Consider the following 26,626-nt stretch of genomic DNA (forward strand, 5'->3'; position numbering starts at 1 on the left):
GGCACACCTTATCATTACAAGCAATGCCTGCCCGACACGAAACAAATGCAGTTATCTGTTTGGTGGCACACTTTTTAATTATGCATGCTGCTGAAGAGGACAGGGTCAGGACACCTTGGCTCTCTCCCACCATGGAATGAGTAATGCAAAGGGAGAGCACTACTATTGCCCATAACATCGTCAAGAACCAAGCACTTGCCACTACAGTAGCACATTCTATATGGGGGACAAAGCAGGCACTTGTAAATCATATATGGCCATTGTTAAAAAGGGAAGTAAGGAAATGATCCCACGACAAGCATTGGCTGAAACAAGATCCATTCTCAAACGCTTTAATAAAACCGTAGCATTTTGAGACCAACAGTCGGATAGCGCAGTGCATATTGGACAAGTGTGCTCCCCCAATTAAGTTCCCTGTATCTGGCAAGGCTAACTAAAAAAAGACGGGAAACAATGTGTCGCGGTTTAGTACACTGATGCATGCAATCAGATGACAAACAAGATAAGTGGACACTACGAGCTACTCATTTAGCAGCATTTAGCCCCTGTGCACGCGCCACCAGAAATAAGACAAGCAAAACTGCTATCACTAAAAGTGGTTTGCCCACATGTTGCTACTGAATGCACGCACACTCAGTATTTTCCTTCGAGGTGAAAGTGGAGCAGAAATTAAATACGCAAATTCAAAACGAAGCAGAACAAATACGCCCAAAGCTTCGGATAAGTTTCTAAATGAAACCAACGTGCAAATTGCATTCCACGTTGTAAAAGTCGTCTGTTAAGCTCCCATCAACCTCCAAGTAAAAAAAAGAAAAGACCAACAGTAAATGCATAGACGAATAAAAAACAGCAGAACAAAATAAACTTCGGCGGGATCTGAAGCTGAAATAATGCACCCGAATTTAGCGCCGCCGGATCACACGAAAACGAAACGCGCGGCAAGTTTACAGGTGAGCGCCTGGCCCACTCGAACCATTACGCAACACGCGCCCTAAAAGAATGCGGCTTTGCCATGCGCGAATCGCACGCTGTGCGCGGCTTTCGTTAATGGGAACAAGCCGCCCAGCGTGCGTGGTTTTCCGGCTCATTGAAAAGCGGCGATCGTTCCACGTCGCTCTCTTCGACGCCCTTCGACGGGCCGCCGCCGGCTGCATTGTTTATTCCGCAACGGAAGGACGTGCTCGACCACACTGAAACCCGATACAAAAACGACAAGCTCATCGGGCGACACTCGATGTGAACTTTGGCATCGATGAGCCACGAGCACTGGTGTCGATGTGGGTGGGACCCGCGCCACGGCTGATCCACGAGTTGGTCCCCGGGCCCCCACAAAGTGCTAGACGCCCACTACCTTTGTTCACTACAACGTTAGATGCGTCTGGAGTTTTAACTCCGCAATGAGATAGAAAAGGCGGGACAGGACCCGGTAAAACTTACTTCGAGCGGCATTCAGCAGATCCTTGACCTCCTTGATGATCCCCTTTATCGCCTGGCTCGTTCTGTCCAGTTCGTTTTCATGCGCGTGCAGATTTTCACGAAAATACGGACTGTCGGTGAGGCAGTCCGTAAACTCGAGTGGTAACAGGCCCATGGTCAAAGTTAACGCCGCCGTAGAGCTAACATAACATACTCCTGTTTACGGGAGCGTCCACACGAACCAAGTTTGAGCTACGCATTGTTGCTAAACGAGTAACGTATGTGACCTGCTAAAACAATCCGAAACCCCAGGAATGCGGACTGTTTTCAAAATAAAATGTAATAAATTATATTTGATGCATAAAACGAACATTTACGTTAGTTAAATGAGATAAACAGCAGTAAAAGGCAAAAGTATATATATTTTTTGCCAGTACCGGAAACTATCAGCATCAGCAGAGCAACCGGCTGTTTTGTGGCAACTTCGTGCGCAGCGAAGGCCACCCAGGTGCTAATTTTTCTTCTCAAACAAATATAATAGCACTGAAATTTTTCGTGAAGGTAGGGTAGGGATTAGTATAACTTGCTTCCAAAATTCCTCTCCGTAAGAATTGTGCCTTGTCTGTCAGCTTTACTCCACCGATTCAATAATGACCTTTGAGGGGGTCTGAGAATCGTGCTCTGCATCGCTACTTTCTTGGCCCAGATCATGCCGAAGAAGAAAACGGGCCAAAGGAAGAAGGCGGAAAAGCAAAAGCTCCGTCAGAAGGCAATTCGAGGAAATGCCACCCGGGTCAACTTGGGTGAACACCCATGCAATGCTGTCATGGTATGTGCCACTTAATGAGCAAACAATGCGGGACAACGGTGAAACTTCCCGCTTTATTTTCTTCGCAGGAATGTGACAAGTGCTCCAGGTAACCATTTTCTCCTTTCTGTGCATATTTATTTATGGCAAACTCGTGGAATCATACTCTCTGTTCCGTGGCGCAGGAAACAGAAAAACAGAGCTTTCTGTTACTTCTGTTCCGCTCTCCAGCGCCTGCCAGTCTGTGCAAAATGCGGTGAGACTACCTGCCTTTTTGTTGTTTTATTTAATTCCAGTTAATTTTTGCGCACTTATTTGTGTCAGTTTGTTTTGTGACTGACAATAAGCAACGGAAATTCAACGAGCGCTTTTCTGAGCGGCGTGTGGTGACATCCCCGCTCACGAAATCCTGCGCAACTTCTACTCTCGTTTCTAGGGAAAATGAAGTGCATGATGAAGACCGGCGACTGCGTTGTGAAGCACTCGGGCCAATTCACAACAGGACTCGGCATGGTTGTAAGTCCATCATTATCTTTATGAGTTGAGCTCTCCTAAATGTGTGGCAGGGCGTGTACTAGCGCCAGTTTGCGTTAACAACACAGCGGCAAGGTCGGAGAAAAGGCAAATGCTTGTTGGTGATTCACTCAGCCCCATTACAGCCACAATGACGTTTTTTAACCTGAAAAATGCATGAAATATTGAAAAGCTTTCAAATTATGCGCTGCACTGGCGTAATACCAGCAGAAGTGACGTATTATGGGCAAGCTCTAAAAGCGTAGTTATCAGTGTTTTAACTGCATGTTGGCATTCAAGCAATGCCATCAAACAGAACTAGAGGCCCCACAACAATCACCCAATCATGTTTCTTAGATACAGATACAGATTTAAGGCTTTTCCCTTTGAAATGGGCAAACTACCTCACTTGACAATGCTGTGAGTGTCCGAGCCACATAGTTTACCATCTAACACTTCACATCAGTCAGTCCTTGCTGTACTCATACACTCCAGTGATCGCTGCCTCCAGCGCTCCAATCGCCGCTTAGTTCGCTCGATCATTCCCGTCAACTCCACCTGCACAGCCCCACCGGCGTCGCTCGGTTCACCTCACTAGCCACTGCAGTGCCGCCTGCTAGCAGGTCGGGCCAAAATCCCAGCGCTCAGGCGGTGGCCTCGGTTGGCAGCCGCAAATTACACAAACAAAACCCTGTGACGTCATAGAGAAGTTGCCAGAAAGTGGCTGGAGACAGAGCGTTGCCAGATGATAAAATGCAGCACCAGATCATGAATGGCTCCACTGTTTCAACCACCTGCCCATCATCCTTCATAGCAAATGTTACAAATAACTGGTGTTGCGAAAATTAATGTGTTCAAATGTTTTCTTTGTCTGTGTATCCACCCCTTATGTAATACCCCCCTGTGGGGTGCTTAAGGGAATAAAAATGAATGAATGAAAATGTGGTGAAATTTGGGGACCGCTGGTGTTGAGGTACCGGTACGGCTACACCAGGCAATATCTGATGAAAACAGGTGAAAAGAAAGTGTGTTACTGCATTAAACTACAGTTTCTTTTCTAACTGGAAGCTTTGATTTGATTGATTGTAGGGTTTAATGTGCCGATGCAACATAGGCGATGAGGCGTGCTGTGCTGGATTAATTTTGACCACCTGGGGATCTTTAACGTGCGCCAAAATCTTATACACACAAGCGTTTTTGCTTTTCGCCTTAATCAGAAAAGTGGCCGCCGCGGCCGGGAGTCAAACCCATGACCTCGTGCTCAGCAGCGCAACGCCGTAACCACTGAGCCACCGTGGCAGGTAAAAATGGAAGCTTTTCCAGTTCCTAAACACCAAGAGCTGCTGGACGGCATGTGTGTTATAATGTGCTTGATACGGATTTTGGGTTTTCACCACTGCTTGAAAGTAATGAAAGCTCAAATGTTTTATAATGTATTTCAGATAAACCACAATGAACAGCATCCTCCGAAATTTTTTACGAAGAACGTGTACCTGCTAGCTTTCTCACTTTCCCTCACTAAATTGCGACAGCTACATAAGCTTTGTATGGCACGTTTATTGTACAATGACCAGTGAAATGTTGAATCGTCACATTAACTCAAGAGAAATATAGGCTGTACCAGGCCTTGTGTTTCAATGCAGGTGAAAAAGCACAGCAACAATTGCATTAAATGCGTGGTAACTTGCTCTGCAAGTATGGCTATAGAAAATGAAGTAAGTGTTCTTTATACAGGCACTGGGACGGATATGAATAAAAAGTAATATTCGACTTCTTTTAAACCTGTTTTGCTTATTCTATTATAGAGGTAAACAAGTAACCCTCTCTGTTATTTGATTATAAAGGTGATCAAGTTGCCACCTTGGTAGGATAGATGGATTGCCATCAGCAACCAAAACGCAATCTTAATAGGCTATGTTTTTGAGAATCACGTGCACAGAAGTGCAGAAGCCAACACTACGTTCTAGTGGCCGCCTTTTAGTGCTGGTGAAATCTGGTGAAATTTTGACCAGGAGATGGTGTTGAGGGCAATTTCTAATCTGGCAATGCTGGCTGGAGAGTTGCCACTGCTTCAGCCATTTTCATTAATAGCTCTATTTATTTTTTTGAAGTTTTCGGTAATATTGGTGTCATTGTTATTGGGACAAATCAATCTTCTTAATGAACTAACCTCGTATTTTGTCTTCATGACCCCTTTAAGGCTTCTGTGATGATGGCTAAGAAGTGCAGGCAGTTAATACTGCAAAATGGTAGGAAATGTATTTTAGCCGCAACCAGGCTTTTTCACGCATGCCCATCTGCGGATAAGGCCAGGTGGTTCACAATCGTTGTATAAAAATTGTTGTAGGGCATACTGTGCCAATGTCTCAGTATCTGACACAGAGAAGAAACTCTGGTGAGCAAAATTACCTCCATGAAAATTCTCGGGAACTGGTTTTCATGTGATTTCGTTTATTATTTTTGTTTCTGTACCTATATGCATGATAGGGAGCCATATGTGACTACTGCGAGGCTTGGGTGTGCCATGGGAGGCAGTGCCTAACCTCCCACGCCTGCACCTGTCCCCTGCAAGAGGCCACGTGCATAGAGTGTGAACGCTATGTCTGGGAACACGGTAAGCAGCCAGGGTAACGCTCGTTCTCTTGAGGGCGTACTGCACCCCGCCCTCCGGCTGCGCTCACTCAGGGCTCCTGCATTCCAGGGGGCCGCATCTTCAAGTGTTCCTTCTGCAACAGTTTTCTCTGTGAAGACGACCAGTTTGAACACCAAGCAAGCTGCCAAATCCTGGAGGCTGAGACTCTCAAGTGTGAGCTCCCCCCTGGCCTGTGTCTCTTAACATTGTTCTTGAGTGTGATCCTTCCAGTTGTGCATTGTTGCCTACCATTGAGTTCTGCTGACTCACTGCTCGGTTGAGGCTTCACGTGGCTGGTTAGTGAGGGTTATAGTCATGAAAAAAAAAGTTTGGAAAGGATAGAACAGTTGAAGGTCTCTGTTATCTTTTATCTACATGGCTTTCCCTCGCAGGTTAAAATGGTAGCAGGAAACTATGGAGTAAAAGATTTTTTTTTTCCAGTGAAAAGTGAAATTTGATGTGTTTGTTCTGTGTTGAAATGAACTTTGAAGGCAGTTATGATCTTAGGAATGTCTGCACAGTATGGTGTAAACATCATCATGTGGAATTTTTTATAAAGAATGTGGTGTTTAGACGCCTGGTACGCTCTATCCATAGTCTTAAAGGAGGTAAAGATTAAAGCTTGCACCTAGTCCACAGACCTTTGGTCTGTAGAATACACCAAGTTGGCGCCTTGGGAACACGGTGTGTTTGGCTCCATTGAGAACTGCTTATCACTGCTCGTCACAGGGGTACTCTTTGTGTAAACAATTGCTCCAGACACAGGAAAATAACACTGCAGATTGTCATCACTGCAGCTGATGAGGGCTCCCAGGGAGTGACCCCCAAATGCTTTTTTCGCTTTCAGTCATTCCAAATCGCCAGCACAGGCGCATCTCTATAACTGGTGCGTTCAATGAGACGAGGCATTTGGCATTGTGCACTCATTGCCAGCCTGCCGTCTACAGTCACATTTTTCTTGTACCGTAAAGTTCCAAGAGAATGCCCTCCCTGGAAACTTAGCCCACCCCGCTTGAGGGGGGAAATATTCAATTTACTGAAAGTCCCCAAACATCACCCACCCCCTAAAATCGATGGCTTTAGCGCCGATGAGTGCAAAATAAATGCGAATAGTCTATTCATGTGTTGATGCGGTCCCTTATTTGTCCTACCACAATTGACCCGAAAGTTCCCCCATCTCATATTTTTCTTGATAACTCCACAGATTTGGTTGTTGGTGCAGCCACTTTTTTGTAGTTTTTCGCAGGTGGCTCAAAAGTTCGCCCATCCCGTATTTTTCACTTGATATCTCTGTACTTTGGGCGCGCGTTCTTTCGAAACTTTACGGTAGGGCGGTGCGACCAGAGATAGCATTAATGGGAGAAGGAGACGGGCAGTTCACTTCCCTCTAAAAGCAAAGCTTCGGATTACACGCTTCTGCCGATAGCAAAAGGTTGTCGTCTCCAAGGCTCTCCAGCCTGCCTAGTAGCCAAATTTGAACTCTTTTGAGGCAGTCTTGGAGGTAGTTGCAGACTGTGGGTAAAACACGCCAGCAATCGTCCCCAGTGTGCCCGTGACATGTGGACACGTGCTTGTGTCCACATGTTTGACTGGCTCAGTCTTTAATATAAATAAGATTAATGGAGCGTTAGCTTGAATTGACATCCACGCACACATTTGACTTTGCTGGGCTTCAACAGCAGTCCTTTTAGTGAGCCATTTTTAAGAAAACTCTAGAAAAACATTGGCGGAGCTTGCACCAAGTCACGCAAGGCTTGAACCGTAGCAGAGCTGGAGGATTTCTTTCTATGCAAGCACTGAAGGACACACCACCACGCATTACATTAGGTTTGAAATTGTTTATTTACATGTTCCGACATTGCTTTTCACTGAGGCAGCTTTTCACTGAGGCAGTAGTAGTTATAGTCATATCCATCTATATCGTCATTTTCCTCGTCCATGACTGGCGGGCGCAGTTTGTTTTGTCCGTAGGCTTTCACATTCCTCCCAGAGTGGAATGTGTCTGCACATTCTAGAACCGGTGGCAATCAGCTTCACGAATTGGCCATCTGCAGTGCAAGCTGTCTTGTGCTGCCCTCTTGAGGCGCGGAGGCACGTGAGCTGTTTCTCTCTCTCTCTCTCTCTCTCTCTCTCTCTCTCTCTCTCTCTCTCTCTCTCTCTCTCTCTCTCTCTCTCTCTCTCTCTCTCTCTCTCTCTCTCTCTCTCTCTCTCTCTCTCTCTCTCTCTCTCTCTCTCTCTCTCTCTTTTTTGTATTTATATTTTTGTGAGTGCTACGGGCAAGTCTGGACGACGCCGGGCGCTCCTCGTGAGGCGTGTGCTCATGTGCACAGTGAATGGCAGGAGTAACTAAGACCCCGGGGTTTTTTGTTTGTACCGCACACGTTACGGCTAACAACATCAGCTCCACTGTTATAATTGCGGAAGCATTTCACACTTACAGGCACAGATAAGTAAGTCGTCCATCTATTTTAATTTTTAGATAAAAAGGTGATACTGTGGCTGTCGCATCTTTTATTTAGAGGAAAACCACATATAGGTTGTATGTGCTTATGACCAATTTACTCAGTACATTGACCATAAGCACACACAACATAAGCCTACTATTATGGCCAGTGTACTAAGCCATTTTGCATCAGCAACGTTGGGCTAGCAGCAGCGTGCATACATTTGCCTATTGGCATCCTCTGATTTTTGGTTCTAAAATGTGTAACCACAGCAGCTACCCTTGGGATGTGTGAATTGGGGAAGGAAAGGAAGCCTTTTTCTCCTCAGGCTAGGCCACGTGCTTCGTGTGTGTGCTGTGTGATGACTGTTCAGATCGCATGGTGGAGCGGAGAGCTTTTTTTGCTGGCCTGCAGAGAAAGGCTTGTATGATTTGGTGCAAGTTGTTATGCACAGAGAGCAGAGGTGTGCGGTGCCAACTCTTTGTGTCTCATTTTGGTTGAAGAAATGCTGAAACAACAGGAAGGAAGGAAGGCACAGACAGCATGTTGCTGTGTTATGTGCTTCCTCCTTCGTCCCTGTTTTTCGAGCGCTTTTTCCACCAAGACATATGCATACCAACTAGGCCATCTGTCCATTCTTATCATGTCTCTTCAGGACATGGACCTTGCAGACATTACTTGACTTTGAGAGGGAGCTGTTTGTGTGAAGCAGTTGCTAAGGTGCCGTTATGAGGCTGGCATCTGCACAAATCTGTCACTCTCTGTCTGGGCTATTCCAATACATGGTGTGCTCTTCTTTTATCTTTAGGTGTATCCTGCAACCGACTGGGTCATCATTCCTGCTTGCGGTGCAAGGTGAGAAACTCACACAGTTTGGAGGGGATTTTTGGACATGGCCCACTGTGGTGGTTCAGGAGCTGAGGCCATTCACCATGGAGTTGCAAATAGTTAAAAACACAGACGCTGGTGTGTAGAGATTTCGGAACACATTAAAGGTGCCTGGTTGTTCTACATTCACCCACCTGATATCATAGCATAGGTGTTGCTTCGGCGCACAGAGCCCAAATAGTATATGCAGCTAGCATTGCTGAATCATCTCTTTTAGTCACCAGGGTTGAAATGTTTTTCAATTAAAATTTGGAGGGGTTGTACTTTATGTTCTATTGGAGCAACTTTTATCTCATGTACTGTCTGTCCACAGTGCAGTGGAATTTAGTTAGCATGTGCCCATGTAAGCTACTTATATGGCTTAAAACAAGGTCAGGTTAAATTACAAACTAGCATTCTCAGTATAGTTCTAAATGATTAGATAGTATTTATGCTTTTGGGGTGTATGATTTAACAGGTTTGCGCTGCTCAGTCCCTCCCTCATGTTCTGTCATAATACCTGGAGCTGTATTGATAGCAGTGGCTGGGTTCTGTTAGTGATAGGCAAGTAAAGTCATGCAACCACTTCAATGTGATGCGTGTTGGTTGAAGGCCAGGATAGGTCAGCATGCAGGCTATGATGATTTTGGTCAAACACTTATAAGGGACGCTTACAAATATCAGAAGCTCCATCTGGCCTCAAAGCAGTTCACTAGGTCGTGCAATAACAAAACTTCAGCTGCTTGGTTCAAATTTATGATAAATTATTTAGCACAATACTAAGAAGCAGGGACGAAGCAAAAACAAGTCTTGTCTTTTCTGTCAAGTATGCACTTTATACAGATTTTCCAAAACGCAGGTCATTTGCCTACAAGCTGCTATGCTCACTGAATGATTTGGTAGCTTTCTCCTTTTTCTCGGGCCCGCCAGCGCTGTGAAAATGATTCTGCTGTTGGCACAAAGTGGCAATTCGCCTCATGCAGCAAATGCATCCTGTTCTTATGAGTGCCCAAAGATTTTTCTGCCGCAGCTGTAAAGAGGTCACCTTAGGAGCAAGTTTCCACCTGTGACGTGGCCACAGCCTTATAATCCATAGGAAGCCAAGAATTGTGCAGAGTTCTTACAAGGAGAACAGCAACCATTTCAGTGTGTTATTCAAGACCCCCTTTAAAGGGGTCGTGAGGATAAATACGTTTAGGGTTGATAGATTGCCCTATTTGAATAGCAAAATTGATCATTTTAATTGAAGGGAAATTTAAACAGCCAAGGTAGCTGGAAAATTTAGGGTGGAATGGTTAAGTCAGAGGGGCTTTCCCACAGTTGAATTCACAATGTCATTAGTGTCATCCTGTCAGGTTGGCCAGCACCAATTTAAGCAACAGTGAATTGAAGAGCATTGTGTACCTGCAAACACTAGTTTGGTGTAAAATGCAAAGTAGTGTTTTTTGTCATCTATAAGGCCACTAGTAAAGGCTGCAGTACAGATACCTACCCAAAATTAACACCAGGGCAACTTGAATGCCCTGAGCAACACGCCATTTAGCATATTCTCTGGGTCATCCTTGCAGCAGATTTTTCTAGGTTTTAGCAGCAGAACAGTTGTCACTCATCAAGACTGCCATAGCTGGCCACCCACCCCCTTGCATTGAGCATTGGGTTGGACTGAAGCTGCCCATTTGTGGCTGATCCCCCATGTGACCCAAAGCAAGAACAAATCCCATCCGGCGCCGTTCCACAATGGGTGCCTTGTCAGTAGTCGTTATTTCAGCATCTGCTTGGCTGTGCCTCTTGCATTCTGCTGAAGGTACAGTTTGTCAACCTTACCGTGAGGGGAATTTGTTGTTAGTGTCTGCAGGAATCTTCAAAAGAGCCCTGTGACATCTTGGGAATTGTGGGCAGCCTGCTGTTCAGACTTGTTGCAGTCTGCTACCCCGCAGTTTTTGGCATTGGCAGTGTGTATGTTCTGCTTGATGGTCTGGGAGACAAAGTGTTTTATCCTAAGTATGTGGCAAACACAAGCGCGAGCGAATTAAGTGGATTCCTCGCAGTCTAGCATTTGGCAGAACACGGGCAGTTGGCACACGGCATATGCTGCCAAATGGCACGTTGCCACCTGCCGCTCGCATTGAAAGTTAATGCCAATAGCTAGCTGTGCTGCAGCTGACCATGTTGCAAAGGTGCGTTTTCCCTGCCGAACGGTATGCTGGGGAATGAGCTCATTAGCTTTGAATTTGCAGGACAGTGCGATATCACAATATCTCGGCTGATGCAACACAGGAGCAGGTCGAAAATTTAACTAACACTATGGCACTAGTGAGTCCAATGTTTAGCATTATGCACAAGCCACAGGCTGCCAGCCTGATTCACACACTACCCTTGATTTGTACGATGGTATACGATTGCAGGGCTGGATTCCTTTCTAGTGAAGGTTGTAGAAAAATATGGGTAATGGTTCAGCTTTGGCTCGCTTCCCTAATTATGTCACGAGCATATATAGCGTATAGAGGAGGCAGGTATCTTGAAACTCACTTCTGTATTCACAAATACCTTCAGCAATGGCAGCATCATTCTTCACCTGGCAGGTTTTAGGGGGCGTCTAAAGCACCTCATCTTTTGAAGGAGCTGAAGTTGTGAGCAGTCTTCATAACCAATGAATGCCTCCGAGAATAGAACTGCCCATTTTTAGGTGAACTTTCTTTTGTATAGCACTGCCTAATAATTTGTCAAGGTTCAAAACCAACTTGCTTTACACACTGCGCCCATCCTTCACTCAACCTCCGAAGGATGTGAACAGTGTTGCACGCATTATGGGGAGAATGACAGAAATTCTCTGTTGTAGTGTAAAGTGAGACTGCTTACCCAGGTCAATGTTCCTCGTGCATGTATGTCTTCTTTTCCCTTTGTAGACTTGCTACTGTGATGACCACGTAAAGAGGAAAGGTTTCAAGTATGAGCGAAACCAGCCTATGCCTTGCCCGAAATGTGGCTTTGAAACACAGCAGACAAAGGACCTGAGCATGTCGAGTAAGTCACTTGCACAGGGGCCAGAATACTTCATTCATCCTGTCTCGCCTTCCCTATAATCCCACCAGCTCACACAAGTCATGTCGCCTACAAACGTTGTCTAACTGTGCCGCACATGCATGCCACACAAAAACAGTCGAGGCACCACTACTGCCTGTATGGGTGATTAAGGTTTCATTTCATTTGTAGTTGGGCACCCCTTTTAAGTGCTGCTGCCTCTTCTCAAAGTGTGTGTGTGCTTGTTGCTACACTTGAAAGAGCCCTTTTGTGTATGCGTTTTCTGGTTGTTTTAAAGTTTCAAGTCAAAAGCTGTTGGTGGAGCCCAAAACTGCATGTTGAGCAGAAGGAAAGATGGTTTGCGGCATAGCGGGCTCAAAATTCCTCGTGCCCTCTTCTCATTGTGTGCCATGCTTCTTTTAGCTCGTCACCACAATTATGGGCGACAGCAAACAGGGCGAGATGAAGATGACGACGACTACGATGGTGGCGGGGGCTACGGGCAGACCAGCTACAGCTACTATTCAGGTGAGCACTGGGCGGGCAGTTATCTTTTCGCGTTGCCCATTGTCGTACCTCCAGTTGCTACTTACAGTGCAGGTGTGTGTATAAATTTGAACGCAGAATTCACCATGTGGCTGTGCTGTGGCATTAGAATTTCCTCTGTGTGTTGGTGATCAGTCTTGCCACAAATGCTTCTAAATACCGCTATTGGGATACCCCAGCCCATAAGGCATTGTTTTGATGACCGGGGTGGACTTTTTATGGATTTTTTTTTCTGTACTTGATAGAATTGTTTTCATACTGAGGCTTAGGCAGGGCATGGGTTATGATAAAGAAATACATAATTCATTCGTATTAGAGATCTGCAAAACAAATGAGGCAGATTTTCTAGAAAAGCTTTTTGGCATGGCAGAGGGGTTTATTGCAAGTAATACCCCTGCCACACGGCAAATCTAATGTCATTCAATGCAAAATGACATTGGCTACAAATGACATTCGGTTTGGCCATGTAGGACTACACAACAAAGCAAAGGTCATTTGATAATGATAGCTGTGGCAATTGGGAATCTCGCAGAATAGTAAGATAATAATGTAAATGTGTCCAGACTATTTTTAATCTCTTACTTTTTTGAAACAAAACAAATACGTATTTACTTTTTAAATAAGAAACTGTAGCTCTTTTTTCGGTGACATTCACATCACGAGTCGAGACAAGTAAGTAACAAACCTGTATCTGTGTGGCAGCAAACATGGCGAAGCTTTACAAAGGTGCCTGCTTTTTAAATAGAACAAACTCGAGGTAAAAATATTTATTTACTGGTAGGTTTTAGACACAGTGCCCTACAGTTATTGTTAAACTTCCTTGTTGAGTGACGGACCACTGCTGTCGAGGCTACTCTTTGGGTTTGGAAGCTAATGCAAATTTGTTACCTGAACTCATTCGATCGCGGAGTGAAATTCGCATAGATGTCATTTGGTATTCTCGTGTAGCGCCAAACTAATGGTCTTCACAGCTAATGTCATTAGATTCTCCCTGTGACAGGGGTATAAGATTTGCTATTACCAGGAGGGTGAGTGGTCTGTGCGCAAACACTTGCTGGAGTGGCCATAAGTGCTTAACTCATACTGTCCTGCAGCATTGTTACCTAGGCACATGCAGCATTATGCTGCAAGCCATGTTGCTGAAACTGCTTTTCGTCTCGTGGCACCATAGCTAAAGCGTTGCACTGCTGTGCATGAGGTCGTTGGTTTGATTACCAGCTGGACAGGCGGTGTTTCTGATGGGAGGTTAAATACGAAAGCGCTTGTGTTTCCCGGCTTAGATGCACGTTAAAGATCCCCAAGTAATTAACATTGGCGAATTAGGTCTCAAGTCAAATTTTCAAAACACTTTTGCAGGTGGTGGAGCTGGTGATGTTGATGATGATGATGAAGAGGATGATGATGAGGACGACGACGACGATGAAGATGATGATGAGTCCGAGGAGGAAGACAGTGAGGAAGATGGTGAAAAGAAAGACACCACAGAGGTTAAGGAATAAAACTTTTTTCTCTTTCAATTCAAAGTAGAGCTTCACTGGTGGAGGACGGAGTAGTTTTGTTACAGGAAGCTATATACTTTTTTTTACAAAAAGCAATATAAAGAAAAAAGAGACATTTTTATCGCTGCGGTGTTTGCAAGCATTGTCAACAAGCCATGGTGTATGTTATATGTTAAATTGAGGTAAACATGCCATGTGCACAATCGTATGAAAGCTTTTCCTATGTGAAGTACTGTGTGTTTTGTAGCAAGGCCTAGGCATGGCATTTCTTAATGGCAGCCCTTCTCTTTCCTATGCATAAATTCCTGTTAACGAAGTTGCAGTCATTGTACTGCCAGGATTTACAAAGCAACGGGTCTCGGCAGCGCGTGAAAGACCACTATTTTTTTATTAAAGGCTTCCACCATAAACTACTATATCAGTGAACATTGTGGTATTAAGCATGTTTGCCACCCTTAGTAAGGCTAAAAAGCAGTAACTTCATTCAGTCATAATTAAGGGAAACATAACATTCAGTGCGTTGTGAATAATTGCTCTTGTGTACAAAGTCTTGTACAAACATCAAAACTTCGTGTGGATTGTGAGCATGTGTACAAGCAGGTCAAGTATGTATAGTGTATGAATAGCTGTGGTCTATATTTACACAATATCAGGTAGAAAAAGTCGAGTTCTTTTTTTTTTTTTTTTTTTTTTTTTTTTTTGCATACAGTGGTTTCGCACACCATTCACAAGACGCTCACAATGACCTTGTTCCACCACTGGGCATAGCAGGAACCTCTTGGGTGTTCGGTGGCCTGTGGCATCCACAATCATCAAGCAAAGCTGCTTTTTAATGCCAAGAGGCAAATACTCCTCCTAAATGTGTGCTTTATTTACAGAAAAGGGAACGTAGTTCAACAGAGCCTTGCTGTTCTTGCCATTTTCGTGAAGCACCTGTGCATGCCTCTGTTATGGCACACAACATTGAAGCAACGCATCTCAGTATGACAGGAAACTGCTTTCCAAGATTCCCAGTTCGCTGTCAGGTCTTGCGGACTTTGTTATCGCAGTAAGAATCTGTGGGGACTTTGAGATTGTACGCCATTTCACCTTGTGTCCAACGAGGTGTGTTAGCCATGGTTGCACTGCAAGCTGCGGTCAGAGCTGCTTAGTTTGTGCATTGGGCAAGTAGCCAAACAGGATGCTTTGGTGGTGAGCCGGTCTGCACTGTGCTTGCCGTTGTGCTTGCAGCATTCCCGAGGCCAGCTGATGGGTCAGTCTTGTTCGATTTTCGTGTGCGACCTCTTCACTCCTTCTTGTTGTTGGATGACTTCTGCAGAGTCTCCACCACAGACAGCGATGCCCTGCGCACTTCGAAGTTCTCCAGGTACTTGTTAGAGATGGAGGGCCAGTCGACGACATTCGTGAGTTTGTTCATGCCCTGCATCATTTCCTCTGGAACAACAAAAGGACATTGGCAAGTGTAATTATAGAAATTCTACAAACGGTAGACTCTACTCGAGTTCCTATCAACAGGTCTGGCTTATTACATACGGGGCAGTTGTGGCATCAGTGGAGTCACAAAAAATATTTGTGTTTGTTCTCGCTGCTCTGTAAGGCTGACTTTCGTATCGCACTCATGGTTCTCACTGTATCCAATATCCATTTGTTATTTAACGAGATTTTATTTAATAAGTCTGCTTTTAAAGGAGTACTGACAACAAAATTTTATGTTCCTTTTTTATTGATTTCATCAGTGCTTCACGGCCTGGCAAACCCGAAACAGCACTTTAAATACTTGAGCGCGCGATAATTACTCTGAACGGTCTGGAAATCGTCCTTTTTGGTTTCCCGCGTTTCCAGCCTGGAGGGCGCGTGCGACAGAACCGCAGAATGACCTCACCGTTTTGCGCAGGCGTCAAAACAGTGCAAGGGCTGGAGGAGGCGTTGTTTCGATCACCCTGCCACCGTAGCTAAATGGATGAGCTGCCTGAGGGCGTTAGGCCTAGCATTGTGGCGGAAATTCGGTGACCACTTTCAATAAAAGACCTGATGGTGGCTTCTGCTGCGATTCTCGGCTTTATTATCGGCTCCTTTCCCGTGTGTGGAACTTCATTTTTGTCAAAAGTGCCTTTCTGAGCAGCGGTTATGCCTGTAGCTCTGGCGACGTGTATCACTTCGTGAATCGTGAACGCGCCAGCGCCCAATCGCCGCTCACCGGGCCGCGCGCGTGAAGCAACGTCACGAGTTTCTGATGAGCGTTGGAGGCAGATGGCTATGTCACTTCTTTTTCCTCTGACGGAGTGATCTCACGCTGATGTCCATTTGCTGCGCACTGCTTCGCGTGCTGTTCCATCGGCGCGATAAATCAGATCAAACTGAAGTATGTTGTGCGCATCACAGGCCGCTCATATTTCAGCCAGGGTTTTCTGTTGAGTAAAGGAAGCGAACTGTGTAATAATATTAACACCAAAAATTGGTGTCAGTACCCCTTTAAGGTAATGGTATACGCTTTACCACTTTGCCAAATCTTTACCACTACCAAATCATTCTAGCATATCGCATTGCCACCACGAACTTGGTGAGCAGTGCCCTAAGTTTTCTTCCCCTTCTTCCTACCTCGAAAGAGTATTTAGGATATTTCCAGCAGTGCTTCTTGTCAAGGGCTTAGTGGCTGTAGGGGAAATGACCTCCTGTTGCACTCCAAGGATACCTTGACAAGCTGCTAGTTAGTTGCAGGTGCTCTCAAGCAGCAGAGATGTCTTTTCATAGATGTGGTTTTTCCTGTCCTTCTTCCTCAGCATTCCTACGCTGGTGAAGACAGCAAGGCAGTGTGCTTGTTCAAGTTGCTAAGGGGGGTTGGCACCCTTGATTTGAGGTGCGTTACACCTTTAACTGCTAAGCCACAAGCGTGCACCACAGCTTTGGCGTGATTGTTGGTGCCCCTGTTTGCACCCACTGTTTCTTGGGGCAGTATCATCATAGGCTGGGCGGCATATTTCTCTGCTCACAGCGCAACACTGGTCTTTCCACTTTGAACAGAAAAGGGCTGCCCAAAGGAAAAAAAAAAGGAATGCCATAGTGCGTGTACTGACATCTGTCTGTGTTAAGGACCCACTTCTGTGTTTAACAGTGTGTACATGTAGCATGGACACACATAGCTGCTGGAATCACCGAGCAAGTGTTTGATACCTGCCCACATCTTCCTCATGCCTGGTACAACTAATAGGCAACTGCACAGGTGTCGGAATGGACACACTCCTTATGAGCGTAAAAAATTCCCTCTTTGCAGTAGTCGCAGCCATTCGGCCAATTGTGGTGTCCCCTTCATGCATCTTGCTGCAGTTCAAAGCCGCTTGTCTTTTCCCAGCTTAGCTTAAATTTTGACTAGGGTTTAGAAAGTTCAATTTTGTGTGGTTCCCTTCACTGTTTGTCTTTAGGGATGCATTTCATGAATTCTTACTGAAACAATGCTTTTTCTGAGTGGGGCAGAAGAGTAATGATTAGAAGCGCCAAAGGTGAAGCACAAATTTGGGACGAGTACAACGGGAAGGGAGTACCGGCCAAGTGCCATCCCATCGTCCCGTCCAATTGTGCTGCTCTTCTGTTTGCAGCTCTCTCTTGGCTACGTTCCTCTAGTTACATGTTCTTCTAGGAAAGTAATTGCTGAAGTGACAGCACGCTCTCTGCCGGCCGCTTAGCCCTCGTGTCGGGGACGACTATGCTTACCAAGAGGCATGATCCTTCGGTTACCCCGGGCTCCGGTGGCAGAGTTGGTCCTGCTTTGCGTCTGGCCGGAGCCCATGTCCTTCAGCATGGATGCAGTGCTGCCTCCTTTCACTGCACACACAACACACATGGGTTGCAAAAAAGTAAGGTGGGGTCAGTTTCCCCGTGTGTAGCATTTGCTCCGTAGTATGGGCACACTCCCCCGAAGTGTTGTCCTTTTGCGACAGCCCCCGTCAGTAAGTACTTGCAATACCCCTGACAGTGGGTCCTTGGCACACCAGAAATGCCCTCTTTGGAAACTAAGATGATTACTCTTTACACGGGCAATGCGAACATACTTCAAGTGCTCACTGAGCCACCTTGACCTAGGTCATTGCAGTACAGAATCAAAAGGTGTTGCACCCAGCCGGAGCAGCAGCAAAACATTGGGGTCCAGTAATTATTACTATTGGCCCCAGGCACTCAGGACACCCCGATAATGAGGTCACCGACAGCCTGATGTGTGCGGATTGTAATTACTGCAGAAGGATGGCAAGTTGGGCTAGTTGGTTCAAAGTGACCACATCGAACAAGCAGCGCGAAAGGGACGGGACAAAAGAAGAATGAATGACGTTTCTTCTTTTGTCCCATCCCTTTTGCGCTGCTTGTTCGATATGGTGTAATGCACACGTGTGCAGAAGGAGGCACCCCCGTTCCCAGTATATTGCCAGATAGACCAGAAGAGCACCGATTACGTCATCTCAAACGATTGACTGCACTTCTAGAACAGGTATCGCCTGCTAGAACAGGTATTGCCAGACATCATGCCCAAAGGACGGCACGGGCTTCTGAAATGTCAGTTCCTGCGACGACTGTAGTCGCCTGCACATTTTCCCTAATTCATTCTGATCTCCCCACAATTCCTTACATCCTGTGGGATTGCGAGTACCTTGGGAACACACGGCAGAAATATCTTCAAGCATATGTGACCACCTTGGAAGAATTGACGGCACTAGCAGCAGGCAGTGTTATTATAGCACTTTGCTTGTCCGGTTGCCATATTTACACTTGCATAGCCCTGCAAGACAACGACCATCCCCGTACCAACAGATTTCTTCCCCTTCCATTGTACAGCACAGCAGACAGGGAACAGTGGTTGGCACGTACCTTTCTTCATGGAGCATTTGTTCATGATGAGCTCTGGCACGAAGGTGAGGCAGTTGAGGGGTGCGGGTGCGGCTGATGCACGCTTCATGTTCCGAATGAGTTTGGCCCGGCCAAACTTCCACTCGGTGTCGGATTGCGCCTGGATGCGTTGGTACGTGTCCGACATCATGGCGATGAGCAGGTTGATGAGCACCACCACGGTCACCATCATGTACACACCGAAGACCACCTTGACTATGACCTTGGCAAAGGGCGGGCTCAGATGCAGCGGCGGCATGAAGTCCGGCTCAACGAGCCCGAACAGGGAGAAGAACAGCATCTCAAATGTGTTTAGGGGCGACTGGAACTCCTGGCCAAAAATGGGCAGCGTGATGTTGTCTCCGCGGGGCGGCACAAACACCGGCTGGTACACGGCGCACATGTTGAGCGAGAAGCCCACGAGGAAGATGAGCAGGATGGCCAGGAAGCGCATCAGGTCCTTGATGAGGTCCCGGATGATGACCGCCCAGGGCCCAAACAGGTGGTGGAACGTGAGGAAGTTGAGGAACTCCAGGAAGCCCAGCAGCAACGCAACAGCGAACAGCTGGTTGCGAATGTAGAGGCATATGAGCCGGTAGTACTCCTCACGGAAGAAGAGCGCCACGACGTGCGTGGCGATGGCAAACGCGCTGACGAACAGCACCACCGTCTTGATGTAGCCGAGGCCCTCACGGTCCGAGGGGTTGCTGATCTCCGTGATGAACATGCCGAGCAGCCAGAAGAGAAGCAGCCACTCATTCCAGTGGGGCACCAGGTGCGTGGAGGTGTACAGCGGCTGCCACGGGTTGATGATGGTGAAGCTGAGAACGATGACGAAGAAGATGTGCGACACCAGGTAGGACATGAACTTGACGATGGGGATGTTGGAGAAGTGGTTGCCGCACAGCAGCGACGAGGCCACCCACAGCACGGGGCACAGCAGGAAGCCCAGGAAGAGCATGACGATCTTGAAGGTGGTCCAGTGGTAGCTGCCCATCCACAGCTCGGTGAGGTACTTCTGGGCCGCCGGGTGGGCAACGACCGTCTTGCGCTGCAGCTCGATGAGCACGTCCAAAAAAGGCGTGTTGCGGGCGTCCAGCGCTCGCAGCAGCGCGGCCGTGTTGTTGTTGGAGGCGGCGATGGAGAGCAGCTCGTTGGCCAGGTTGTCGCAGAAGCCGGCCATCTCCTCCAGCTCCATGGCGCGCTCTTTCTCCTTGAGCGACAGCAGCTCGTAGCTGCGCGCCATCTTGACGGCCGTGTCGATGGGCGCCTTCGAGGCCAGGATGAAGTCCACCATAGGCCGGTTTTGGTGCACCTTGCCAGACACCATCAGGTCGATGAGGAACTGTTATGGGGGAAAAGAAATGATCAACAATGTGCCAATCGATCGGCTACTTGATTCAACAATTTTTCTCAGGATAAAAGGTACAAGACAAAACAAACAGCTCAAAACTAGGAGCATACAAGTTTTCTGTGTCGCCTGGTTCATAACCGTTTGGCTTCACTGGTTAACTTAGTAATGATTCCTAACCAATCTTGAACCAACTCTGTATGGCATAGATTCGAAAAATAAAACATTCGTCAGTATTTCACAGCTTCAGATGTTGAAATTGGAACAGCTCATCCACAACTTCTTTATTACATGTAGATAAAGCTGGTGGCAGCAGAGTACCGATTATACATCCAGAATAAGATAACGTGAACAACAAACATTTAATGTTGGAAGTTGAAACTTGGGCAAGCAAAAAGAGAGACTCCTATCGAACATGTATGTCCCATCGGGGAGCGTTTACGGTGTGGAAACCATATTATGTAATAAATGCAGATTCATCAGGAGAAAAAAAAAAACTGCACCGCAAAGTGGTGCTCTATGTTGGCTGCGCGACAAGTTCACACTGAGGTCGTGTGAACTTATCGGTCAGTGTGAGCAGATCATACAGATTTTGTATAAGGGCCATTCAAAAGTCAGGATACGATTGCTGCACGATGCGGTAGGTAGCTTTATTGTGATGGTTCTGCACAAGACATGCCAGGAGCATGAGGTCGCGTGTTCGATTCCCAGCTGCGGCGACTGCTTTTCTGATGGAGGCGAAAAGCAAAAACGGCCGTGTGTACGAGATTTCGGCGCATGTTAAAGATTCCCAGGTGGTCAAAATTAATTCGTAGCCCTCCACTACGGTGTGCGTCATCGCCTGCATTGCGTCGGCGCATTAAACCCTACAATCATCAAGACATGCCAGGAGTAAGGGGCATCGCAACAGGGAACAAAACAAGGCTATATGGCTTCGAGCCCATCAGCCTACATGGGTGGCACGTTTCTTTGGAGCTACCTATGTTTCAGTGGAGAAGAGGGCGAGAGGACACACATTTCAAACTCTTTGCCCTGACCAGATTGTGTAATACACATCCGTCTGCAGGTATGGAAGGTAACAGATCCTGTCAACTTGGTTTTAAAATCTGTACAACACATTGAACAAGAAAAAAAAAAGGGCCTTCAAAAACAATGGTGCATCCCCAACCTCTAAAAATCCTAAACGAGGCTCCCCCCCGACACTGACCGGCCAGCTGACGTGAACGGTGGTACGTAGTAGAGCTCACGTGTGAATGAGTGGTGAATGTACTCCATTTAATAGAAAAACAGCCATATAAGCCCTTCCTGAATTTACACAAGAAATTGCCTCTCCGCACCACCCTCCATGAAGAGCACCATTATCAAGTGGCAGCGACCTGAGAGGATGCCACGAATCAATAGAGCGGGGACAGCGCGACCAGAAGAGATAAGTTTCTTTTAGTTTTTAGAGACCTTCAGTGGGCTACGTCAATGTTAAAACTTGTGTCTGTCTCAGGCCACTGGATTCGGTGAAAGGAAGCTTGAACACGAAGTATATATAGGCACAACCGTTCCAAACTGGCATGGCTCACATGTCCACATTCTGCGCAAAGGAAAAGCAGACAGACCTAATTGAGGCCTCTGAAGAAATATAAGTACAGTTTATGCAGCCACAAGCACCTTTTGAGCATGTTGCTGAGCCATGCCAAGTAGAAATAAAGTGTGTCTTCTCGACATTATGGCACACTTATTGAAGCACAGCTCACCTAGACAGTAGTAGGGTATATATCAGTGTATATAAAGCTTTGTGCTGTGCTGACCAGTGGGCCACCGGTGTCAGTGGGCCAGTTAACCATGACCCACAAATCACTAGTGATGAACCAGTGACCTCCTAGTGTGGCTAGGGCATCACAATGTCGACACACCACTTCTGATGCCTCCTATATCTTTCCCCCTTCATGAGATCACATGATCACCATGAATTGCATAAACCACTAAATTCATGCTTTAGAGTTAATGAAATATATAATGCATTTCATGCTTTTGAGTACTTTCTCAGGGAAAGGTCAGATTTTTTTTACCAACCACGGATTTCATTCATGGGTTTTTGTGGACGCAGCAGCATTGTATGAAGAGCATTGAATGCGCTGCGAGTGCTTACGTGCTTGTCGTCCATGAGGTCGGTCGTATCATGGTCTTTCTTGAGCAGGTAGCTGATTATGTCGTAATGGCCTTCTGCGGCTGCTAGGCACAGTGGTACCTTTCCATCCTGCATATTTTTAATGGAATTTGAGGCACAAGCACAAAAACACATATTAGATCAAGGTAAACATCTGTCATACCATGCAACTACCACTAGCTTTATACATCTATCAGCTGTACACACCTTGGTAACAGATTTGGCAAAGGCACCGTTCTCAGTCAGTATCTTGACGACACCAAGGTACCCGTTACGCGCGGCAAAGTGCAAAGCCGTCCAGCCCATCTGCGAGGCATGAAAATGTACTGTTTAGCATGGCACTCAAAGTGACAATCACGGCTACAACATTTCGCTATAGTATCATTGCGGCCCTCATACAACTTTTCCCACGTGGGGTGGCCTAGACGTCATCCTAACACGAATACACACATACACATGCTCACAGTTTATGTATACTTCGGCCTAAATGTATATGGCTCCAACACCAATAAGCACAAACGTTTAGGCAAGATGGGTGCCATTTATCACACAAGTCTTTCTTGTGTGAGCCACCTTGGGTATTTTTATCCAGAGGTTCCTTATGTTTCATTTATATTTTGACCTCAAGGAACTCAAGAAAAAGTAACTTTTTTGCCATGTTTGGAAGTCATTTTCTTGAAAAGTGCCTTTGTAATAAATTCAAGTTACTTCAGCAAAAACTCTAGCAACAGACAAAAATGCTAAAAAAATTTTTTTGGTCGAGACATTAATGGTGTTTATACAAAACATTTCTCAAAATGCACAGTTCTTAAATTTTTACTGACACGAGTTTTTACATAGGTTCACTTATGACGTCACATGAAATAACCATAATGTAGAATATTTAAATCATTTTACCTAATGTATCATTTTACATAATTTCGCATTAAAAACAATTACCTCCAACGATTTTTTGCATGGCGTAATCTTCAAAGAACACTTACGTGACTAAAAAGAAAAAGAGAATCACTTTAGTGAAATCTGATTCACACACTCACCAATTACTCAATTTTTTTTATTTTTTTATAGAGAACATGCGATGGTCGCGTTTGGGGCGACGTTTCGTGTGAAATGACCCATAACTACAGTAGAGACGACAATTGACATCGTCCTGATAGCCTACCCGAGAACATTTAGCATTGAAGGACAACAGCAAGGAAATATAAATATGATGATAGAAGTATAACGAGCCGTGATGAGCTACAAGCCTGTCAGCTGCACCACAGGCATTGGTCACTGGTTGACCTCGTGATTGCCATCAGCAGCAGCATCGGCCACTCCGGACCCCCGGTGCTATAGTTATTATGCACTTGGACCTCAGCCCGCATGCCCTGATTCCGTTTGTCGAGCGTCAGTGGGGGGAGGGAGCCGGCACGCACGTTGTCGGCGGCGTTGATATCTGCGCCCTGGCTGTGCAGCAGGCCGACCATCTCGCGCTTGCCGGCGGCCGCGGCCACGTGCAGCGGGGTGCGGCCCAGCTTGTCGACGCACTGCAGCTGAGACTCGGCGCGGCTCAGCAGGATGCTGGCCACGGCCAGGTGGCCGCCTTGAGCGGCAAAGTGCAGCGGGTACATGCCCTGCGAAAGGACATTGCCGGGGCATGCACACGGTCCTCTGGAGGAGCTCGCCCAATGGCTCATTTGCACCAGGCTCTTCGCAAAATGACTCGAAAAAATTATGGGGATGCTTAGAAGGTTTGAAAGTTCGACCTTCTGTTTAACATGCAGTTGAGCTATGTGGCCGTTACTACGCGGCCAGCGCCCTTGACAGCACCTTGCGAAGCTCATCCCACCCGCTAGCCATCGCCAGGAGCCTCCTGTTTGGTGCCTTCACTTGTCGAGGCGGCTCGTACTGCACGTGTGGCAGTGGCCTTCTTCACTTTGCGCTGCTGCTTTGCTAGCGTGCGCTGTGCCATCCTCCGACCGTCCTGCTGCACTGCTGTTACCCTTTCTTGGCGTGCTACCTCCGGAGCGCACTAACAGCGTCGCGCTGTTGCTCCCAGCTCCCAGACGCGTGTAGCTTCGACTTTGTTTGGACCATCTGTACCTCCCTACGGGCGGGCTTGAAACCAACCCTTGCATTGACGGCACATCACTGTCACACCATACCGTCTGAAACAATTTATGCCCCGAAAGCGGCCTAGTACGGGCAGTTTAGCCGTGGTCTACCTGATTTATGCGTAATGCCTCTTCACACTGACCTCCATGAGGACTGAGCTCCCTTCTTCCCTCTTTCCTCGCTGGCCACAGGCCTTCCTTTCAATTAAAGCTTGCAACAACAGAGATTAGGCTTTCGCCGGAAATCCCTGCGCGTGGGTAAACCACACCTATTTGGGCAGAGGGTGAATTGGCACGTGCATTTCATATTTCGTTAGAATTCTGACAATTCTGATGCCTTTTTCCACACATAAATCCTGCTGCGACACTTGGTAGCCTGCGCCAGAGTCCCTCAATAGCATTGAAGGACTCTGCCTGGGCTGATATCTAGCCAGGACTTTCCTATGGTCAAGATTAGCGCAGGGATAGGTTCGTCTCATCCAGGAAGAATGAACATAACAGGCATTCCAACGAGTCATGGCGCCTTTAGGGTCGCACAAGCATACAAACAGAAAAATAGAGCTGGAAGTGCAAGTATTAATACATTTATTAATGAGGCACTTTATTAGGACATCTGGCAATTAAAAGACCTGTGTTGAGCAGAGACACCACTTTTGCATATTTTCCTAAACTTTATGACTACATGAATCTACAAACAAAACATTAGCTTCGTAGTGCACGTATTTACAGATTTATGAGCTTGGGGATAAAACTCGGACTGCTACTTTTTTTTTCAGCCTCTATGTCGTAATTTCGTCATCACGAGAGCTTCTTCTACTTTGTAGCGTGCAGTCCACTAAAATGAAACAACAGTGATATCTATCACAATAGGCATTATTGAAGAACAATTCCCCACAAATCTAGCAGTTTTGGTTTCATTCTCTATGGGCTAGAGGAGTTTTATGTGATGGCGTTTATTGACACCACCAGGGCCGGAAGGGTTAATCGCCATAATCATCGTCATTAGCATGCTGCCCTATAGTGCCTAGAATTCGAGGCACTATAGCTGCCCGTGCAGACCTCTCCAAATAACTTTCAACCCTCCGTTTTGTGCCAGCCGAGTCGGTTTTCGGCGCTTGAATTTTCCTGTGTAATCCTTCCACCTACGCCTCCACATGACCCAACTTTTTACGCCACCCCTCGGCATCTATAATGTTATTTTTGGAGCTCACCCACTCTCACCACTTGAACTGCCCTGCCCTACGTAACGCTTCGTATATTTTGGCCCAGCCTTTTTTCCCCCCTTTTTGCATGGTGATCCCGTATACGGGCGCACTGAGTGCCTGTGGCGGATCCAGGGGAGGGGGCAAAGCCAATAACTAATCCCCCCCACACACACACATCCCTCGACACTGATTTTTCGGAACGTGTAATATTTTAGACCATGGTGGGGACCATTGCTGTCCGCGGCGAGCAAAGAAACTTCTAACTTTTTGTTAGGCGTTATATTGGCTAACGCAACCTCCGCCTTAGTGAGAGTGTGCTAATCCCTTTTTCCCCACAGCCAATTTTCACCCTTCAAAGAGTATCAGCGCGGCAGGGAAGCCTTTTTTAAACTGTTCACATGGTTGCCTGCAATATGTTGACGAGAAAATCACGGTGTGCAACAGAGAACAAATCGTGACATTTGGTTGGTTGCGGCCTCCTGCCCCACTTGCCACCAGCATTATGGAACCGCTGCCCTCCCCTCAAAGTAGGCACCTGGATCCGCCCCTGCTGAGTGCTCGGAAGAGCGTCCCACCTAGCGTCACTAAATAAAGGCTTTAGCTTATTTAGTGACGCTAGTCCCACCTCTTGGAAAGTCGGCGCGTCGGCTTGGATCCCGGAGCTGTTCAGCAGCATGCGGACGACGCCTTCGTGGCCCGCAGCTGCCGCCATGTGCAACGCTGTCATTCCGTACTGAAAGGAGAACCAAGTCATCGAGTCACTCGTGAGCAATGGAAAAAAAAAAAACTGACATGACGTAGCTCCACTTGCACCGGGGCAATTTTTTTATACCAACGGCTAGTCATTTCAGCAACTGGCCCACATTTGTGGGATGGGCTGTTAAAATCGGCCGCGCGAGCTTTATTCTATATTCCCTGGTCAAGTCGTATGCATCGAATCATTCAATGCCCGCAGGCGGAACAAAGCCGCATGCGCGGGATCGAATCACACTCACGTCTCCCCCGTCTGGAAGTGGTTCGCTGGCAAGAGCCGCCTGCACCTCCGTCAGCATCTCCCTCACGAAGTCCATCTGGCCGTTCTTGGCTGCCACGTGCAAGGCTGTCAGCCCCGTCTGGAACGGACACGTGCCGGGAAGTCAGATGGTGGCAGACACTCGCGCTCGGCAAAATTGTAGTGCGGCACCGTGCATGCGGACAG

The 26,626-nt window shown here is 46.8% G+C and overlaps 3 protein-coding genes across 4 annotated transcripts in view; 1 reads left to right on the top strand and 2 right to left on the bottom strand.

Moving 5' to 3' along the window:
- Nucleotides 1-1,692, bottom strand: part of Graf (GTPase regulator associated with FAK) — a 42,627-nt gene extending 40,935 nt beyond the window's left edge. The window contains exon 1 of one of the 2 annotated variants that reach the window (XM_077702293.1): nt 1,438-1,692. In XM_077702293.1, the coding sequence (XP_077558419.1) occupies nt 1,438-1,591 (154 nt within the window). In that variant the 5' untranslated portion in view covers nt 1,592-1,692. The remainder of the gene's footprint in view (nt 1-1,437) is intronic. The other variant, XM_077702294.1, reaches the window with a different exon arrangement.
- Nucleotides 1,693-1,887: 195 nt separating this feature from the next.
- On the top strand, nt 1,888-14,506 carry Noa36 (zinc finger protein 330 homolog Noa36). The gene is made up of 12 exons (XM_077702295.1): nt 1,888-2,020; nt 2,123-2,245; nt 2,314-2,333; nt 2,410-2,480; nt 2,661-2,740; nt 5,225-5,351; nt 5,439-5,543; nt 8,622-8,668; nt 11,587-11,704; nt 12,125-12,229; nt 13,604-13,734; nt 14,456-14,506. Exons 2-12 carry the CDS (start codon nt 2,126-2,128, stop codon nt 14,489-14,491), a joined length of 960 nt encoding a protein of 319 aa, XP_077558421.1. The 5' UTR covers nt 1,888-2,020; nt 2,123-2,125; the 3' UTR covers nt 14,492-14,506.
- The window catches only part of Nompc (no mechanoreceptor potential C), an 82,005-nt gene continuing 69,120 nt past the window's right edge, over nt 13,742-26,626 (bottom strand). The window contains exons 21-28 of the mRNA XM_077702292.1: nt 26,424-26,540; nt 26,054-26,161; nt 23,546-23,743; nt 22,335-22,433; nt 22,110-22,217; nt 18,601-19,963; nt 17,455-17,565; nt 13,742-15,180 (exon numbers count right to left, since the gene is read on the bottom strand). Coding sequence (XP_077558418.1) covers nt 15,032-15,180; nt 17,455-17,565; nt 18,601-19,963; nt 22,110-22,217; nt 22,335-22,433; nt 23,546-23,743; nt 26,054-26,161; nt 26,424-26,540 — 2,253 coding nt within the window. The 3' untranslated portion in view covers nt 13,742-15,031. The remainder of the gene's footprint in view (nt 15,181-17,454; nt 17,566-18,600; nt 19,964-22,109; nt 22,218-22,334; nt 22,434-23,545; nt 23,744-26,053; nt 26,162-26,423; nt 26,541-26,626) is intronic.

This window comes from Haemaphysalis longicornis, unplaced genomic scaffold (assembly GCF_048455015.1).
Source record: "Haemaphysalis longicornis isolate Haplotype H1 unplaced genomic scaffold, Haemaphysalis longicornis Haplotype H1 scaffold_3, whole genome shotgun sequence".
Taxonomy (NCBI): domain Eukaryota; kingdom Metazoa; phylum Arthropoda; class Arachnida; order Ixodida; family Ixodidae; genus Haemaphysalis; species Haemaphysalis longicornis.

Bases quoted from the DNA above. Each gene is read 5' to 3' on its own strand.
- Noa36 (XM_077702295.1), top strand. From the start codon at position 2,126: ATGCCGAAGAAGAAAACGGGCCAAAGGAAGAAGGCGGAAAAGCAAAAG. The intron at 2,481-2,660 runs GTGAGACTACCT...TCTCGTTTCTAG, and splicing joins GCCAGTCTGTGCAAAATGCG to GGAAAATGAAGTGCATGATG. The intron at 11,705-12,124 runs GTAAGTCACTTG...TGCTTCTTTTAG, and splicing joins AAAGGACCTGAGCATGTCGA to CTCGTCACCACAATTATGGG.